At 42.4% G+C, this 20701-nt stretch overlaps 1 protein-coding gene and 1 long non-coding RNA gene across 4 annotated transcripts in view; one reads left to right on the top strand and one right to left on the bottom strand.

Annotated features, from left to right (window-relative positions):
• Nucleotides 1-17822, bottom strand: part of LOC137801473 (uncharacterized) — a 34149-nt gene extending 16327 nt beyond the window's left edge. For both annotated transcript variants that reach the window (XR_011079745.1, XR_011079746.1), the window contains exon 1: nt 17458-17822. This is a non-coding gene — a long non-coding RNA (uncharacterized lncRNA). The remainder of the gene's footprint in view (nt 1-17457) is intronic.
• Nucleotides 17823-18995: 1173 nt separating this feature from the next.
• The window catches only part of LOC137801437 (neurofilament heavy polypeptide-like), a 3823-nt gene continuing 2117 nt past the window's right edge, over nt 18996-20701 (top strand). The window contains exon 1 of one of the 2 annotated variants that reach the window (XM_068598843.1): nt 18996-20701. This exon is cut by the window's right edge and continues 624 nt beyond it. In XM_068598843.1, the coding sequence (XP_068454944.1) occupies nt 19333-20701 (1369 nt within the window). In that variant the 5' untranslated portion in view covers nt 18996-19332. The other variant, XM_068598844.1, reaches the window with a different exon arrangement.

Below are 20701 nucleotides of genomic sequence, written 5' to 3'. Positions count from 1 at the left end.
ATATGGAGGTGAGAACAAGTGGGACTGGATTGCTTGAGCTTGAACACAAATCACAGAAAAAACATTAACCAAAAGATTATGTGCACTGCATGTATTGCCAGGCTTTATATCTTCGAAAAGATCTGTGGCGCCACGCTCGTAAATGTTCTTCAAAACCAGCGGAAACCAATGCAGAGTCAGGAAGAACTCGGGTCTTGTCTTTAGCCACAATTTCAGAATCAGTGTGCCAACTGTGCCAACAGATATCCCGAGGTGTTTGGAAGCTGTTGACCACAATGAAAGATGACAACATTTCTGCAGTTGTGCACAGTGACTTCTGCATTCTTCAACTTGCTCAATCATTATTTAACAAACACGGACAGGATCCAACCAAATATGAATACGTTTGACAAAGACTCAGAGAAGTTGGAAGACTTCTGCTCACACTCCGCAGACAATTTTCTATTCACACTCCTGAAGATACTGTAAAACCTGACCTGCACATTTTCATGTAGTTATCCACGCTTCAAAATAGTATCCGGGTTTGATGAAGAGAAACACACTTACCAAACTCCAAGCCTTGCGCTTAAGTTGGGTCACACATTACAAAAAATAAACAACATCCTTTACTGCAGAGCATTAATGGCAGAAACCCATTAGCTGATTAAGTCAACCCAGACTTTTACAACACTGTACACCACAAAGTGGTGTGAACTTGTTTCACACACAGCTTTGACTACCTTGCATAAGGCACACTTCAACAAGCCATGCACCCTGCCTTTCACAAAGGACATGCAGCTTCTACCCCATCATCTGGAAAAAAGTGCAGGTTTAGCATTAGACAATTTGAGAAAGACACCATTGCCAAAACTATATGCTGATCTTTGCAAAGCAACTTTGGCAAAGATAATTTTGTTCAATTGAAGACATGGAGAAGTTTCAAATATGCAAATTAAAGGCTTCCCTTGAGAGGGATACAACTGCAAGATGTTGCTGTTGGTCTTTCAAAATTTGAGCAAAAACTGTGTAAACATTACAGCCGTGTTGAAATTAGGGGTAAAAGAGGGCGGAAAGTTGCTGTGCTGCTATCACCAGACATGGGTAATGCCTTAACACAGATCATAAGCTCCTGAAGACAACAATTTTGCTGTTTGCAAGGAGAAGACTGTCTAAGGATCTATGCAAATGAGTGTGGTGCTAAGAACCTGGTACTCCTCAGATCGACACAGTTGCGCAAACATGTTGCAACATTGTCACAGGTTCTGAACCTAAAAAAAACACGAGTTGGACGAAGTTGCTGACTTCCTAGGACACAATATCCGGATCCACAGAGAATATTACAGACTTCCAGAGGCTACAACCCAGCTGGCCAAAATATCAAAACTACTTATTGCCATGGAAAAAAGGTCCCTTGGAAATCTCCAAGGCAAAACACTTGATGAAATTGAAGGTATTACTCTTCAAAGTTCTTGTTTTTTTGTAGGTTAGGATAACAAGTCTTGATAGAATTTGCTGGAGCAAACTATGACGAGCTCTACCACAACAACTTCATAGCTAAACTTGAACCAATTAATATTTATCTAGCTTCAATACTTATATCAATATGTATTCAATTGCAAACATTTGCAGTTTTGAACTTCTGTGATGCTCAGATGCAGGGCCTCGATTGCTATAGGCAAACTAGGCGACTGACTATTGCGACAAATGGGTTCGGGCGCCCTAACAGCGCACATTTCAGCACTTCACATCAAATGTGTTATATTACGGAGATCATGTTACGGAGAACAACACTGCCAAAAATCTGAATTTTTTTGTCGAGAAAACAGGACGGTAATTGGCCAAGACGCTACACGTCACTTCAAGATGCACAGGGACGGAAAAAGGAAAAAGATGGAAAGAAAGACAAGTATAGAGGTAAGTCTTCTCATCTCAACCATTAAGGTGTCAAACGAGATACATTTAGTATTGTGCATCACCTAATATTGGACGTTTCATTGCCGTCACTTAGGCTAGCTATAGCTAGCTAGCAACTGTTACTTTGCTAATTTGCTACGTAGGCTATTAGTAGCAAACGTGACTTCACTGATAACCCACATAGATGTACATGTCAAAAGACCAGTATCTGGATAACGTATGCTAGTTATGAAAAGTAGTTGCTGTCTACATTCATTATAAAAGGCAAAAGTTCTGTTTAGTGAATCCATAACAAGCAGATGCATACACACACAGTAACCATTTTGGGGATAGTGGTGGTGTTCACCCTTCTGTACAGTTCCTCCCCAGGAATATACTAAAATGTATACGTGTTTGTTTTGTTTTTATATTTAATTTACATTGGCCCGGTGCACTCAGGCAACCTTTTCAGAAGCCTGCACCTTCTGGAGAAAGGACGCCTGATTCTCCTCCCTCTGAACTTTGTAAGTAGCCGACACAACTAGTACTATTGTTGCTGTTTTTGTTATTGTTATTAATTATTACTTTCATAATTACATCACATTAATACTACTAATCGTAATCAGTAGCATTATTTAGCCTTGTAGCAGTGGTGGCAGTAATTGTATTGTATAAAATGTATTTGTACAATGCAACTACGTAGATGGGTGGGAGATTCTTGTTCACTGTCTGTTTGAAGGGGGGTAGGAGAGGTGAAGTGGGGGGGAATTTGTGTGTAAGGAAAAAAACCTGTCTAAACCTTGTTAACCATAGTCATTCCCTATACAGCTTGTATCATGTTTTGAGGTTTGTTCAATAAACGTATTTAAAAAAAAGCAAAACTCCATCTCTCTTAGGGCAACCAAAGGGCTAGAGCCAGCCCTGCTCGGATGCTTTTTGTTAGATATTATCGACTTGACTGATTCCGGGCAAAGTGAAGTCAGTGAGGCCGAGGAAGAGGATCCTGACACACATCCACAGACATCAATGGTAAGTGCACCTGAACACATAAACGTCAAATTATCTGAATCCACATAAATAGCGAAGATTGTGATGGATTCTAAATTTAAAGGATAGCTCAGATATAGATGTTTACTGATACAGTACTTTTATTTTTAAAGAAAGTCAAACAATTCAATCTCAAGCATTCAAATGAGGCCCTGGGTGCACAGACAGTGGACATCTCAATGCATAACATATTTGAATTAGCACAAACCTGTATATATTACATGACCAACTATATACATTACACTATATACATTACTCACATTCTGCAGAGATGGAGAGAAGCGGGCCACCTGTTGAGGAACCTCCAGGTGTGTAGTTGGTTAGATTTGTTGTATCTAAGCTGAGCAATGTTACTATTTCTTGTGCTGTATTCCTAAAACCCTTTTTATTATCCCAGATATGGACTGCGCTGTAGAAGAACCATCTAAAGATATGACGGGAATATTTTGATTTTATTTCTATTTTGACGGTAGTCAATGGCAACACCAAATTTAGAAGCTAAAATATATCTCTTTACTCGTCCTTGTTTGGACAATAGCTTCATATGCATGCCCTGATACCAAATTATTAAGGATCTGTTTGAAGCTTGTCCTCAACAACTTGGCCCACTCCTGCTTTGCTTTTTGTCTCTCACTTGAACTTACACTCGCTTGAACTTTATATTGATATACATGTTTTGGAGTTGTACATTTATAATTTCTTGTGAATGACATGAAGAATACATTTTCACATGTTTTGGTTAAAATGGACAGTTTAAAACAAAAATCTTTTGCAGCATTTAACAAAAATGTGGACAAACAGCCCGGCCAAAAAAGGGAAGTGGATCAGCAACCTGGAAAGTGCACACAGGACATACACAAGAGTCTTCCACTGAGTCTGACAGCTTTAATAAAAAAACACATCGTTACCGCACATATAGAATAATTATTCTAATGTGACCTGCTCAGTTAGTTTAGCTCATTTTAAATATGCCGAAGAGAGTGTAAACATTTGATCACCACTTGCTTTTGTTCAGTACTAGCACTATTACTATTATTAGAGAGAAAGATCAGAAACAAAAACTTGGATCGTTGCATCCATAGGCTGTTTCTTTGAGGTGCAGATTTAGTAATTGCAGTAACAGATCAACAGAAGAACTGTAGAGTTTAGTTTCAAATTGACAGATCTCTTTTCCTCTTTTGTAGCATCTCTTGAAAATGCTGGTGAAAAGAATCCGAGGAGGACAAAAAAAAGGCAGAGACCTCAAAAAGAGGTTGCCGCAGTGATGAGACATTTTAACTTACACATTTGAAGGGGAAATAAGCCACTATGATCGAATGCCAACAGTGCAGGACTGCGGAACATCCTACTCTTGCTAGTCGCACGGCTCAAAATATAAGAGACTGTGTCAGGAATCGGGACATAACTTCAAAAAAACTGTTGGCAAAGAATTGATAAAGGGAATGGTTGTAGAGGACCTTAAATAGGCCACTTGATTTTATAGTTTTTCAGAATAGATTAGCAGTTCGTAAATGTTGAGACCTGAATTTATTTATTTTTTTACTTACTTTTTTCTGTTTTTTATAAGGAGAACATTATTATTTTCAACTGTATTCTTTAAGCCTCGTAATGACCTGGCATCGCATGCTGCCCATGTTTCTTGTCCCATAATCTTACTCCACTTGTCGCCCCTCCTTGTTTGTCATGTTCAGATCCACCTCTTCAATAGGCATGGGCAGAAACAGGTCAAGACAGGACTTTATGTCATTAATATGAGACCTTAAATATATTGTTGTCTTTTCCTCAACATAGTAATTTGTTCACAAGCCTCCTGTGCAGTATAACCCTGTCTCTTACAAATTTCGTTCCCCCAGAACTAATACGCACCTTCAATTACGTTGACTCTGAGTTTGACGCATTACAAATATCTGTATTATACACGTATACATTGCTTATACCGGTATTTTAGTTTGATAAACTGTGATGAACTCATCTAGTGCAGTAAACCACTGCAGTGAACTTAGACACTCAGATCATCTTCCTGGTCAATCAGCTGCAGCTGACACTGATGTGAAACATTCAAACAAGCGGAAAGAGGAGACATGAAGCACATCTGGTTTTCAAAGTATTGACTGATATGGATGTGTTCAAAATAATTCTGACCATATCCAAACATCTCAACTGTACTGGTCATACAGAAATGTTGTAATATGTTAAGCCCAAATGTACAGTTAACATGTTTGGATGTGGTCAGAAATGTTCTGAACACATCCATATCAGTCAGTTTTTCACCCATTTTGGGCCGCATTCCTAAACAACTGGTCTTAAAGTAGACCGGACCTGGCGCGACAGGGGCTGTTACTGGCCCAGACCCCGGTGCGCCGCGCGCCGTTACCGGCACCTTCGGCTCTGTTATTGGTCCTCATGTTCTTAGAAATAAAGAATGAGATACATTTTGATCTGATCTCAGGGTTCTATGCTTTGATCCCTCGGTTATATGCTCTGATCCTCAGGTTCTAAGAAAGAAAAAAAGAGATGCATCTTGCTCTGACATCATGGTTTTGTGCTCTGATCCCCAGGTTCTAAGAAAGCCTAGTTAAGTCAAAACGTATCTCACTATTTCTAAGGTGCTAAACCATGGAGGGCTGGGGCAGGTGTGCTCAGTAGCTGCTACTGCCTAAGTGAAAGAACTTCACCGTGACAAATGAGAAAGGTCCTAGGAGGTTGGCTCAGGAAGCAAACTGCTTGCGGTCATCACTTCTTGGCCTTTTGGCTGAGATCAGGTTGGGAAGCAGAGAGCTACTTTCATAGTGAGTTCCTACAGCAGCAGAGCAATGGCCTCATTGGCGTCAAACGAAGAGCAGATTTCAAAGGTCGGGCTGAAGTATATGCTAAGGTTTCGGGCAACTGCAGAAAAGGAGAAACCACTTGCCGGAGATTTTTGCGTCAGGAGAGTCATCATGGGGCAGCTCCATGTGAAGGTTGAGGAGGTTTTCTGCATCAGTGGAACCATCAGGAGAAAGCATTTGACGTCACTCTGAAGGACGACTATCTATTGAAAGGTGGCTGAAGACTGCAGAAGAGAAGCTAAGGTGAGCCCTCTAGCCCACTGAGGTTTTAAACCTGGACAAACCAAACTTCAGAACAGTGACAGTGCACATGTACAACCCTTTTGTTGGTGATGGAGCTCTAGCAACTTCTTTAGGCCAGTACGGCAAAGTGATGACAGAAGCTAGTTATGTCAAGGACACTGTGAGTTTCTGGACCGGACGGCGGCAGTTTCAGGTGCTCCTGTACTCCGACCCGGAAGGGCGGATTCCCTGAAACATCCCTCTGCCTTGTTAAGTACCCACGTTCTTCCCTAAGGCTAGTTTTACCCACGCCAACCAGCTTTTTGCAGAAAATGCAGGCAGTACGGCCATAATGGGGGAGGCTGCTCGGTAGACAGCTGCCGCTTCTGTGAGCAAACAGAAGCGCCAAACTGGACACATGAGTAAAGACTGTGACGTACCAAAGACTTGCCATGGATGTGGAGGGTCAGAACACCTGTTCCGGAGCTGTCCAGGCCGGAAGAAAACATATGCCAAGTCTGCAAATCCTACTGATGTTCCTGGCAGAGACACGTATCAAGGAGAGGGATTCACAATGGCAGGGCTTTCCCTGGCGAGCCAAGCAAAAGCGGGACAAGGTGTGGTAGCTGCAGAGAGTGGCGTGGGGACAGTTTTTCCTACGGAGGGGGAAGCAGAACCAAATGGGTCGGCCCAAGCACCTGACGATGCCGTGAGTGAGGCCTTTCCGACGCTTACTCCTGGTACATCTCCTGCCACAGCAAAGCAAGGGGCACGTAAGGTATCGCAGGCTTTTGGAGCGGGACTCTCAACGGAGTACGGAGGGTTAGTGGATGAGACTCAGAGCAAAAAATATAAGAAGGGGAACGGTGGATGCCAAACAGAAGGAGTATGAGGACGAGAAGAAAGAAGGAGCCAAGCTGCAAGGGACGGTTGCTGATGAGGCAGAGAAGGGAGGAGCCCTGGAGCTGGAAGTTAGCAGCCCAGATAAAAATGTGGAAGCCGAGGGTCTTGAACAAGGAACGGGGGACGCAGCTGCCATGCTAACTGCTGGGTTAGGGCTGGAGATTGACCTCCCTCCATGCTTGCTCATGCCTGCATTGGGAGAAGATGAAGGAGGTTCATCTCCGGGATAAGGGGGAAACTGATTTGTTTACGAGGGAATGGACAGAAGGGGACTTAGTCTGGAGTGTGGGGGGAAATCCATTTGAGCCGCAAGGAACAGATCCCGGAGTGCATCTTCACACTCAGCCATGGCAAGTATAGCTTCTTTAGCACGTGTCGCTACCTCTGGTGCCGAAAGAATTCCCTCCCACTTTGGCTTACAAGAGGCTGAGGTCTTTTTCAGTAACATTTTTCACAGCTTACCAATCCCAGGCAATGACTCTGACCAGCTTGGTCAAATTGCTGAACTTCCTGATGTCGAGGATTTTTTCCACTGCAGAACCAGCTGGTGCTCTCTGGCATTGGATCAGGGGGTTTTGTTCATCAACGCCATTTTTTTGAGCATCTTCCTGGTCAACTATTAACAACTATTTCTGTGTTATGCTTATTGTGGAAATACCACAAATGTCGTAATGTGAAACGCCCCATATCTGGGTTTATACTATAATCCGTAGTTGTACACAGCTCCGGCTCCAGGACGAGTGTCTGGATGAAGCCGCTTCCAGCTCATTCAGGACCAGCAGTGACTGTTTGGCTGCCGTGCTGAGAGCTGTTCCCATGTAGCCAGTGTTTTATTTTACCTTGAAATGAATCACTGAGTAAAGGCAGACATCGCCCCACGGAGTTGCCATGTTCATGGCTTCCTCCCAAGTTTACATCCACAGTTCCTTTTGTGCAGGTGAAAGACATTGATTTTCACTCAGCGAAAAAGCTAAAGGAGATTATTGATGAGAGTGTGTCAATGGAATCGTGCCTACAACCCGATGTATCAACAGAAACACATGAGAACAGTCCTAATGCTCATACGCGAGTGAAACCGAAGTTAGATGCATTATTTGAGAAGCTGGACAAGTTGAAGTACAAGCCTGAAATTGAACTGGAATTGTGTCTCCTTCTGTATATAATGGTCATTTCTTAAGAAGAGCGGCATAAAACACAGCAAAACAAAGCTTGTTGTGGTCACGTGGGTGAATACGCTCTATAGCATATTCTTGGAGAATAAAACGCTTGTTAATTTTTTTTTTATTTATGAAATGTGAAAATTAACAAATCCACCATGTTCAGGTCTCTGCTGTGAAGAAGGCGGTGGTGGGGAGGGACACGGTCCCACTCCTCAATATATAGATTATTTACGAAAGTTACGTGGGTTACTTTGCATATTGTCAGCACTGTAAATTACTATTTTTTACTTAAAAGGGATAGACCATGGTACCCCTGGGTCTTTGGATGGAGGCAGCCACCAAGGACATGGGGACTCAAATCAAAATCTCACATATGAGTGGGCATGCATCCGAGTACTGATTTCAACTCCAGTCGACCGTAAACACCGAAATTAAAGTCTAGCTTTTGCTGCTTTTTTCTTCTTGGATGTGTATTTTAGGAGTGCTATGTCAGCATTTAATGCTAAACAATCCCATTTTAAAAATGTACAGGAAAATTATGATGACGAGGATTATAATAATGACTCATCAAACAATACAATTGATTTTCAAAGCAAGTGCTGTACCAGACTCTCAGTTATGTGCAATCATTGTATTTGATATGATGCTGTCTGTCATCAGGTGTTAAGCTCCAAAAGCACTTCCTGTCACACCGTGGTGAGGGTTGTCTTGTCTTGGGTTATTGTCGTGTCATTTGCAGTTTTATTTAGAAAGCTTAACTCCCTCTCGTTTCAGGTCACTTGCCCTTCCTCCTCCTCATTTGTCACTGGTCTGATTGCCTCCCTGATTTGTTTCCACCTGTTCCCCATTACCCTCATGTGCTTATATTCTGCGTCTTCCCTTTGTCTTGTGCGAAAGTGTCTCGTCTCACCCAAGCCTTTGCCACAGCCATAGTGTTCATTCCCCTTGAGTTGTTTTTGCCTCGTGAGAGGGATTTTCTTTGTACTTTATAGTCTAGTTGTTTTTGCCTCGAAAGAGAGATTTTCTTTGTACTTTATAGTCTAGTAGTTTTGCCCTTATGAAGAGTGTGTTCCTTTTTACGAGGCACGACAACTAAAGAGTACAGAGCGATTTTTGGTTGTACTTTTAAGTCTAGTCCTTTAGCCTCATAATGAGTGTTTTTTTCTTTGTACCTTTTTTATAGTTTAGCTGTTTTTGCCTCATACCAAGTAAATTTCTGTTTTACAGTGGTCCCTCATTTATCGCGGGGGATACGTTCCAAAAATAACCCGCGATAGACGAAATCCGCGAAGTAGTCAGCTTTATTTTTTACCATTATTATACATGTTTTAAGGCCGTAAAACCCCTAACCACACACTTTTCTCAGACAGGCATTAACATTTTCTCACGTTTCTCTCTGATTTTAACACTCTCAAAGTTATACTTTTCAGTCTTGTCCCTTTTTGCCTCTCAAGTGTTTTTGTTTGACACAAGAGTGATCACGGACATTTTCTCTGCATCGAGTCCTAATTCCAGTCCAGGCGTGACACTTCCATTGTTGGGGCCTACGGGGTGACAGACATGGAGGGCAGTCTGGGAGACCTGGAACTGCTTTTGGTGGACAATACAACGGTCCTCATTACTGAAGACAGATGGGAGCCGATCGCAGCCGTAATGTTGACCGCTCCAATTATGCTAAAAATCATTCTGACCGCCGACCGCTTTGAGGCCGTAGAGGTTGTGGAGAGTAGGAGGAATTATCTTAGTTTTTGTTTTTGGAATTCGGGTTCAATTTCGTTTGATTAAATTGAGTTTGCTTTAATGATACATAATAATAATGAATAATATAACGTTTTTTGTGTTCAATGTCAAACGGTTTTAAGTGTTTGTGTAAATAATGTTTATTTGAAAATTGTCGGCTTCGTTTTAAACGCCTGTTGAATACTCATTAGAAACGAATAAGGATATTATTAGATTGCTGTAGATGTTCATTGATTTATCCTTTAATTTACACTTAGAGCTTCATATTTACCACAAAGGAAAGGTCTATTTTGTGGGTTATATTCAGATTTATAGCTACACACTAGAGATCTTTCTGACCAAAAGGGGGTTAGGGTTAAAAATAAATGATCAATTTATCGGCCGAAGCTATTTCCTCCAGACATCAAATGATGCTGATTAATCAAGTGTATTGTTGCGACTGCAACAGGTATAACTTTATTCATAATGCAGAATTTTCAATTATAATATTCATGACAATGACGTTTCCTGCCTCATGCAGTTGGCAAATGAAAAACAAACAATATCTATTAGGGGTAATAAAATTGGGAGATCGTCATAATCGTCACTACCGAGAGAGAGCAACGTTAACGGTTAACGTTGTCGATCAACGTTGCTCTCTCTCTGTCAGCAGCCGGTTGGCACCAAGTCCTGCTTCGCTCATACATTTGAAAATAAGTGACTTAGTCAGAGAGGTATTTATTATATTGTAATGAATTGTCATGCATGCTGTTCAGATTCATTACAGTGACCAGCTCTTCTGCCTCGGACACTACGGGGTCTCCGTGACATCGTCCTGTTTCGAAAAGGAGCCAATGTACCAAGTTCATTCAATTCAACTGTGATGTGTTCAAGATCAAAATAGAAAAAATGGGAATTGGCTAAAGGTCATTGTGATCATGATGTGCTGGAATAGGTGTGTGTTTGTTTGCACTAGGGACGTTTTTGTCACGAGTCAGTCAAAGTATTAGCAAGAGCATTAACTATTTCATAAAACAAATCTTATTTGAACTTCATGTTAAGATACAGTTAATTCATGGGGCTTTTATTTTGAAAGGGAAGACAGACAGAGAGAGACAGAAGTCATCTGAAGCCAGAAGCCACTGTGTTGGATGGCAGGTCGGTGGCAAAAGTGACCGTTGAGGAATTTGCTAGCAAATTTCATGTGGGGGGAAACTACATAATAAAGAGGCATACCCTGAGAGGGCAGACTCCCCTTATACGATTAATATTACAAGGGAGACGCTGTTCTTTGGGAGCGCTCCCATCAAAGTCAGCAAAAACTTGAAAGAGCAGGTCGATGCGCTGATCTGTCCCATCTCCCCACTGACCCCCCTCACCACCTGCAGGGACATTGAGGGATATGTGACTGTGAAGGGGGAAGTTGACGAAGTAAGTACATTTATCGATTATGGTCGTGTCAATAAGGGAAAAGTTCAAGAATTGGTGCTTATGGGAATACAATTTGAATTAACACACAAATCCATCTTCTTCAGGTGTCCACTGTGAAAAAAACAAATCACAAAGGGAAGAGACGCATTCCCTTTGCGCAACATAACACTGCAGCAGGTGAGGGGGGGAGAGAGAGAGATAGAGCTCCAACTTTGAACACATATACAAGTGTCCCATCTGAAGTCCAGCAGCTCTGACTATGGCGTCCCAATGCAATCAACAACATTCTTAATGGTCGAGGAGGTAACCCTACTTGGTTGTTGTATTTTTAGCATTTTTTAATTAAATTTTATATATATATATATATATATATATATATATATATATATATATATATATATATATATATATATATATATATATATATATATATATATATATATATATATATATATAAAAAATGTATATTATTGTACTGGCATTGACTTTATTAAAACAAATTGTGAGAACAAAAAAACAAATATAAACAATGGAGCCCCACTCAAAAAATGAACGTACCTTACACATACATATAGTTTATTTGGATTAATAAAAAAAGGTATAGGAGTACGATTGATGTTTTGGTTATAGGTGACAGATGGAGAATACCTAACAGGTATATGTTTCCCTCGACAGGAGGTGAACTCAAAAGGCATTGTGGGGATATTGGAGGGATCTCATTGACCCTCTAAAAGTTTTCACTCAGTTAGATGGAAACAGTAAAAAAGATTGAAACGATTGAGATTTAGAAATGTTGTACAGTTTAAATGTACAGTATAATTGTTTTGTTATTGTTACGGTTTCATTGTTATTAAAATGTGTTAAGTACAACTCAACCTTTATAATGGTGTGCATTGTTTCATGTAAACTCACACTGTAACAAGAATGCTGTAGAATTTACAGTAACTTGAAGAACACTAACCATTGAATACAAATTTAACATTTTGTTTTTAGTTTGTAAAAAAAACAAACATTATTTTATGTTATTCTTGAACATACAACATTTTAAATGTTCTTTCGTCAAGTTACTATAACAATTTAACATTTTTTTAAGTAATGTGATTGTAGAATTCAAGCAGTGGAAGCAATACAATATTCAGGTCAAGGTGGAAATGTATAAAAATGATTTGAACTAAAATTTCAAACAATAAAAAGTTTGTGACTGACTTAATTGTTACTGTATTGAACTGGAATCCTCTCCTACAAAGCATGATGAGCCTTGAAGAGCTCAGCAGGGACACCTGGGTCTCAACATCAGCCTGGTGAAGGTTCCTGCAACACTAAATAAACAGCCAATAGTACTGTAGTTATTAGGAGGGATATGAAAGAAACCCTTACTTTGATGTTCCCGGTGGGGCTGTGCTGTTTGGCCCAAAGTTCATATCATGGTATTTTGTAAGATTCTGACGGTTTCATGGTATATTCACAGTATTTTTTTCACCGTCAGCCGTCTACACAGCAGTGTAGCCAGCAAGCCGTGATAAGCCTTTACAAGTGCAAGAAGCAACATTATCTCTTCACAGGTTGATGTTGAAAGCGCAGCAGGATACTCATGTGTCAGGGTTCTAACTCCAGTCATGGTTCACACTTTAGTTGTGTATTTAACCCACAACTAACGCTCTTTCACAAGGTTAAACACCACAACACTTTGTGACACAAACAGTTTGTAACACTAATAATTGTACATTTATAAAATTACAAAGTCAAATTGCATGCTGGTTATAGCTCGCACACAAAAAACAGAAGAGTATTACATGATGTTTGAGATGGTGGGAACATGTGTTACAACGGCTTATGTTATGTATGTAGTTTAGGTTAGCTATGCTGCAGTTTAACATTAGCCTATAGCCTACCTTGGTTGGAAGGAGAAAAAGAGAGAGAGAGAGAGAGAAAATGTATTTTGCAAGTATCATGTCAAAACTAGCCAAATTCACTGAATGTCCTCGTTTAATATCGTTACAAATGAATATGCAATTGGTTTGACAAAACACGATTACCCAATTATTTTTTTTAATGATGACATAGACTCAATGTAACCTAAAAGACAACTTGCGCGCAGTGACAAGCGATGTGGTTCGTGGCTGGTGAGGCTCTGCCTCTTCTGAGTCAGATTTACTAATACATAAAACTACTAAGCCTCTGAGGTGAGGCTCTGCCTCACCATCTCCTGTCAGGACATACAGGACATGCGCAAATTCAGCGATTTTGATTTTAAAAAATGCTCAAGATGATTGGACTCATGCAGAAATTACATTTATAGCACAGATCAGTAGAGAAATATAAATATTTATTTTATTTACAACTTTTTTCACGATAGGTGAGGCTCTGACTCCACAGACGCACGTCCCTGTTTGCGAGCGACAGATGGAATTTCGCCGCAACTGAACATTGATTTATTTTGTATTTTATACGTCCTTTAAAAAGCTTTAGTCCTAGGGTAAAGAATTTTTTAATTGTGATTAATCCAGATGAATTCACTTTGAAATATGAGATTATTGCTTTCTTTTTTTTTAATTGTTTGACAGCCCTAATTTTTATGTTAATGTTTTTTTAATTTTATTTTAGACAGTAGCTTAATTCACAAAGTATACATCGGCACAAGTGCGGTATTCAATATATCCCATCCAGTTTTTCAAATGAAGTAACATTGTACATTTTGAGAGAGAGAGAGAGAGAGAGAGAGAGAGAGAGAGAGAGAGAGAGAGAGAGAGAGAGAGAGAGAGAGAGAGAGACTTCAGATGGCTGCATCTACTACCATTAATATTTAGGTGTATGCGTGCGTGGAGCCAATAGACAGGGCAGGCAGGTGCTTTGTAGGTGCTTGTGGTCTTTCTTTAGTCAAATCCCTATATTAACTGAAAGGTCAATTTTCCTTTTCCAGTTTGAACCAGAGGATGACGTCCAGGGGACAACTCAACCAACTCTGAGTCAGCGATCACAGCCAACCATAATCGAGGCTCCAGAGAAGCAAACAAAATATGAGAGACATTCAAATGAGGCCAGGGCCCTATTCCACGTACGTGGTTCAACAAATCCGATCAAAAGTCCTATTATCCATCTTAACCTAACGAGATAATTGACTACAGGATATGTCGGTTTCCTGAACGTGGATCCTCCCTCAAACGGTCTTGTTCATATCGTAGTCAGCCATACGGATGGAGTCTCACTCCAAGAACCCCGTGCAGTGCAGTGCCACTCGGACCTGGAGCCCATCATCAAAGCGGTCAGAACCGGGGACCCGGAAACACTCGAGTCCGTCTCAGACGAGGATGTTGTCCGCTGCCACATTGCAGCTCATCCACATGGCCACAGAGGAGACGAGAGGTCCCGCTGGGCTGGACTAGAGCTGCGTGAGCCTCCTGAACACATCTGGTATAAAGACCTCTGACAGAAGTGATTACATCTTTACAGATAGTGAAGCTACAATGTGAAAATGGCATACTGCATGTGTGTGTTTTTGACCGAGGCTTTTTTAATGAAGCTGTACAGACCTCACTGGGGCAACACTCTCTACGCTGCACAAAGAGGGACGCTCTCGTTTACGCTGCTGCGATACAGAGGCTAAAGATGGCTAAGCGCTAACCAGCAGCACAACAAGCTCATGCACACGCTGCTGAAACTGCTGCCTTCCTCGTAACAGACAGCGGCTCCTCACAGGACTCTGGTCAACCTCTCAGCCTCCACCACGACCTGTGCTCCTCACTCAAGTTACACAGGCACATAGCACAACAAGTGGGGAAGAGATACATTTCTACTGGGACAACAATCTTTGGAGTTATTTTATCTGGATTTTAAAAGTTCAGTCTGGTGTCTTTGTTGGTCTCTTCTGGTGCGTCCAGTATCCGTATTAGTGAATAGAGCATTGGTTAAAGTCCATTGCTGTGCAGGAGCGCAGTGAGTCCCTACCATGACTCATTGCTCTCCCCCAAACAGATGTGGTCTCTCTGGATCCTGTTGTGGTGCTCATGGAGACCCCCACCCTGCTGCTCCTTCCCACCTGCCTCACCCGGAGAGTCAGGCCGCCGCCGCTTCGACCTTTTTCCGTGTGGCTCCGGCTCCTTCGTCCGAATGGGCACAGAGGCGATTCTTCTTTGTGGCTGTGTCCTGGCCTGCCGCCTGCAGCCATCCGGATCACAGCCACGGGGGGATCTGCATGTGCTTCCTTGCCGGCAAGTTCCTGGAGGTCCATATGACGTCTTTGATGGCGGCTATGCTGAGCAACTGTTTGGGTTTCACCTTTGCTGGCCTCATACAGCACCAGCTGTGCTGCCAGGACCTCCCTTACCGGCAAGTACGGGAATTGTAAGGAGCCGGCCGTCGCCCACTGGTCTACGGCGATGCTGCACTCCCAGACCAGATGCCTCACCACAACCCGGTCAAAACCAGTTGAGTGCACCGACTTCACCCCAGGAGTGCATTACGGACCTGACTGGGAGGATCTCGGGAGCAATAACAGGTCCTGAGTCTGTTTGGAGGAGCTGAATGGTTCACATGGCAACAAACAGTTTGCCCAATGCGAGTCTGAACACTGGACTCACTGGTTCCTGCTGGACTCACTGGTTCCTGCTGGACTCACTGGTTCCTGCTGGACTCACTGGTTCCTGCTGGACTCACTGGTTCCTGCTGGACTCACTGGTTCCTGCTGGACTCACTGGTTCCTACTTGATCCAGACTAACAAGTAAACCATTAATCCATTAATCGCTTCATTAGTCGATGAATCGGATAAAAACTGTTTTTGTAAATAACCATTAATTTGCTTTTTTTTTTTAAATACAAGTAACGAACTGACAGTGCAACAAATCTTAACAATAAAGAATTTAGAAAAAATAAAGAAATACAAATCAGAAAACTTAACAGGATTTGTTTGAACGTCAGAACTTGACACGCACACACACACACACACACACACACACACGCGCAGACACACACACACACACGCGCAGACACACACACACACACACACACACCAGCAAGGGGCGCTGCTGCAGTAATACCGGGTGGATGTGTGAGGACGGATAAACAAGTTAAACACGCTTGTTGCTGGTTTGAAGGCGACCTCTCTGCATTTTAAAGTGTCCCTACACAGTTCCAGCTCTGTGTACAGGGTGACCATATCCATAAGACCAAAACGAGGACACTATGCAGTATTGTGTGAATAATCGCAGAGGACGTCAATCAGTTTGACTAAGGAAAAGGTTAAGATTCGCAATTTAAGATTATTATTTTATTTTGAACTACACTGGTGTTTTCTCCGGCTTCCTCCCACAGTCCAAAGACGTGCTGCATAGGTTAATTGGACTCTAAATTGCCAGTAGGTGTGCATATGAGCATGAATGGTTGTCTGTCTATATGTCTGCCCTGTGATGTCTGCCCTGTCCAGGTGAACCCTGCCTTCGCCCCTTGACAGCTGGGATCGGCTCCAGCGCCCCTCCTTTCCCTAATGAGGATAAGCGGTTAAGATAATGGTTGGATTGATGGATGGTGTTTTTTACCGAATTGTTTGCAATTACATGTCTGTCTGTCTGTCTTCATATTCTTGACAAACCAACCACAGATTTGATGCTTAAACAAACAAACGTCCAGTTGAGTTTTCTCATCAAGTTCAGAGAAGATCTCATATTGAGAAACGGCCGCTGGAGACATCTTAACGCTGATTGGCCAAGATTTGACGCATCAAAGATGTTCTATTTATGAAGATGACAACGTCAACTCTGCGTCTCACAGTCCAATCTCAGAAACGCTGGCGCTGTCGCGCGGCTCTAAAAAGGAGGACAAATATGCGTCTCGCTTGATGCTGCACCTGACAGGGCATTGAACACCCGGACTGTCCGGCCTGAATGCTGCCATCTGGTCACCCTATCTGTGTATGAATGCTTGTTAAGATGCATCGTCCCCTGAACTCACAGTAAACCTAGCTAGCTAGCAGGAAGCGGCTTCATTTAGCGTTAGCTAGCCTAACGTTACCTAAAGAAATGTAACGGAGACCAAACACATTTAAACACGCGGTAATACACATTATGAATTCGCCCTGTCGATAAAACCAACGATCATTAATCCATCATTTGCACACGCTTTCATTTTGATGTCACCTTTAAAAAGGTGAAAAGTGAGCCAGAGACACACACCTGAAGGTGGAGCTAAAGTCCGGGCCGAGCCGCCATTAACACCAGGAAATAAAACATTAAAAACCGCGTCTGGCATGACAGCCGAGATATGCATTTGTATATGAACTTACCGAAGGCCGTCCTAGTTTCAAAACACACATTTAGACGATACAAATGTGTCTGGAGACGTCGGTTGTGCGTCGTGCCGCGCGCTCACGGTCAGCTCCACGACCAACGGCTTGTTATGCAAATGAGCTCGTTACTGTCCCGCGAGCCAGTCGGTTCTTCTTCTTCTCTTCTGTTATTGGAGGTTGGCAACAACTGTTTGGTGCATTAGCGCCACCAACTGGTCTGGAGTGTGGATCAGGATGTCGAGCACAGCCCTCAAGAAACAACTACTGAATACAATGACAACAAAACAACAAAACATGCCATGAGGTTAAATGAATGAAGTAGATTCTTTAATACAAAAAGAACACATAATTGATTTTGGGCTGCCTGATGAACAATACAAAAATGTATAATCAAATTACATATACTGTAAAGGAAGGAATGTTATGGTTGTATTCTTTTGTGTGTGTGTGTGTGTGTGTGTGTGTGTGTGTGTGTGTGTGTGTGTGTGTGTGTGTGTGTGTGTGTGTATATATATATATATGTATATATATATATATATATATATATATATATATATATATATATATATATACTCATTATTATTTTTTTGTTTTGTATGTATAGTTTATGTAGTTTATTACATTTGAGGTCTGTCTCACGAAGCTGGATTTCCGCTTAGCGAGGTAACTTCTGGATTAATTTCTGGATTAATTTCTGGATTAACTCTGGGTTTTCCGTCTCACGAAGCTGGTCACTTCACTAGCTGGGTCCGTTGCCCTGGTAACTTACGCTGAACTTAACCTGCTCAGTAGCAGGTTAAGTTCCCGGATAAGATCTCAGCGGGGACATAAGACGCTTCCTGGCCAATCACTGTCCTGGAAACATGTCCCGCCCCTTTCTACAGAATCCTGTTGAGGAAGGACACGGATAGTAAGAGGGTCCGTGTACACCGGGGACCGCCGGCCGAGCAGCAGAGAGACGGAGGTATCGGCTCTGGAGTCTCACGCGTTAAACGTGACTGTCACTCATCGTCTTAAGTCCCGCCCTCCCGCCACACAGCTGTTCGGCCGCGCGTATTTCTCGTGGAGGTTTTTTGAAAAGTTGGCAGCTCTGTCGTTACGTTTTATGAGGAAGCCATGAGCCCGTTAAAGAGAAGAAAGGTCGTCCCCTCCGCTGCTGGGAGCACTGGGAACACTGGGAGTGAGGAAACAAAGAGCTTTCCTCTCTCTGCTCAGTGGATAGAAAGGATTCCAGCTGGAGGACTTGTTCAGGTAAGAAGGACACGCACAGGAAGGACGTTTATCATTTTATAATGCTAATTTATTAGTCCGAATACTAATATTAATGTATTCTCAATAACCGTAATAATATTCAAATGAGAATGTAATAGTAATAATTAAAAAACACATTCAAATGTATATATATATATATATATATATATATATATATATATATATATATATATATATATATATATATATATATATATACATACATACATACATACATACATACATACATACATACATACACAGTTTCCTCTGCTTTGGACGCCATCTTGTTTTTTTGTGATTATTGTTTCCATGGGGATGGAATGCCCCGCCCACTTTGGCTTCAAAGGCACAACTCTTTCCTAAACTCATTTGTACAACTGCTCCAAGCAATTCCTGACTCTTCGCTCATGCTTGCATGCAGTACGACAGGATCTACGTCTGAGAACACAAAAAGCAGATTTATTTTACTTTTCAAGACCAGCAAAGTGTTTCACTGCGAAGTCATTATTAATAGACCACGATCATCTTCATAAAGACGCCCCACAATCGTCTTTAAGAGGCGCGCCACAAGTGTCTTTACGACACATTTATATTGATATTTCCCCATCTTTGCTTCAAATGTATCAAGGGGATACCCAGAGACACGAGGCTCAGCCTCAAGATGGTCCAAAAAAAGAAGCACAGGTTGAAGTAAAAGAAATTTCTGCTCAAAATGAGATGAAGGATCTCAGGGCGCCGATCCCGGAGAAGGAAGAAGCAATCCTGGATCTTACCGAGAAGCTCAATCTTGAGATCAAGCTGCGGTCCGAGAGCGAGTCCAACGCAAAGGTTCTTTATTCAGAGAGGGAATATCTAAAGAACAGGGTTGAGGGCCTCGCCATCAACCTGGAAACTCAGACCAAGCTGGTCCGCGACAGCGGCGAGGCCTGGCACCTCCGATTCTCCGCTCTGGAGGAGAGCAACGAGAAAGAAAAGGCGTCTGGATGGAATCTCAGGGCGACGATCCAGGAGAAGGAAGAAGCAATCCTGGATCTTACCGAGAAGCTAAATCTTGAGATCAAGCTGCGGTCCAAGAGCGAGTCCAACGCAAACATTCTTTATTCAGAGAGGGAATATCTAAAGAACAAGGTTGAAGGCCTCGCCATAAACCTGGAAGCTCAGACCAAGCTGGGTTGCGATAGCGGCAAGGCTTGGCAGTCCCGATTTTCCGCTCTGGAGGAGGAGAGCTACAATAAAGAAAAGGCGTCTGAATCGCATTTCAGGGCGACGATCCAGGAGAAGGAAGAAGCAATCCTGGATCTTACCAAGAAGCTCAATCTTGAGATCAAGCTGCGGTCCGATAGCGAGTCCAACGCAAACATTCTTTATTCAGAGAGGGAATATCTAAAGAACAAGGTTGAGGGCCTCGCCATAAACCTGGAAGCTCAGACCAAGCTGGGTTGCGATAGCGGCAAGGCTTGGCAGTCCCGATTTTCCGCTCTGGAGGAGGAGAGCTACAATAAAGAAAAGGCGTCTGAATCGCATTTCAGGGCGACGATCCAGGAGAAGGAAGAAGCAATCCTGGATCTTACCGAGAAGCTAAATCTTGAGATCAAGCTGCGGTCCGAGAGCGAGTCCAACGCAAAGGCTCTTTATTCAGAGAGGGAACATCTAGAGGACGAGGTCAAGAGCCTCACCAACAACCTGGAAGTTCAGACCAATCTGGCCCGCTACTACGACAACACCTGGCAGTCCCGATTTTCCGCTCTGGAGGAGGAGAGCCACAATAAAGAAAAGGCATCTGAATTGAGCTTAAAGGCTCTTCTTACAGAGTGTCAAGATATGGAAAATAAGATCCAGAGCCTCTCCGAGGACTTAAAGGCTCAGACCAAGCTGGTCAGCGACAACGACAAGGCCTGGAAGGATCAAATTAGTACTCTGAAGCGGGAGCACGTGCTGAAAGAAAAGACTATCCGAACGGCTGCTCACGTGGAGCGCGAAGTTCTTT

Source organism: Clinocottus analis, unplaced genomic scaffold (assembly GCF_023055335.1).
Source record: "Clinocottus analis isolate CAN_PGR_092001 unplaced genomic scaffold, fCliAna1.0.p SCAF_41, whole genome shotgun sequence".
In the NCBI taxonomy this organism is placed as follows: Eukaryota; Metazoa; Chordata; class Actinopteri; order Perciformes; family Cottidae; genus Clinocottus; species Clinocottus analis.
The sequence above is the reverse complement of the archived record's forward strand: the minus strand, read 5'-3'. Positions and strand labels throughout refer to the sequence as shown.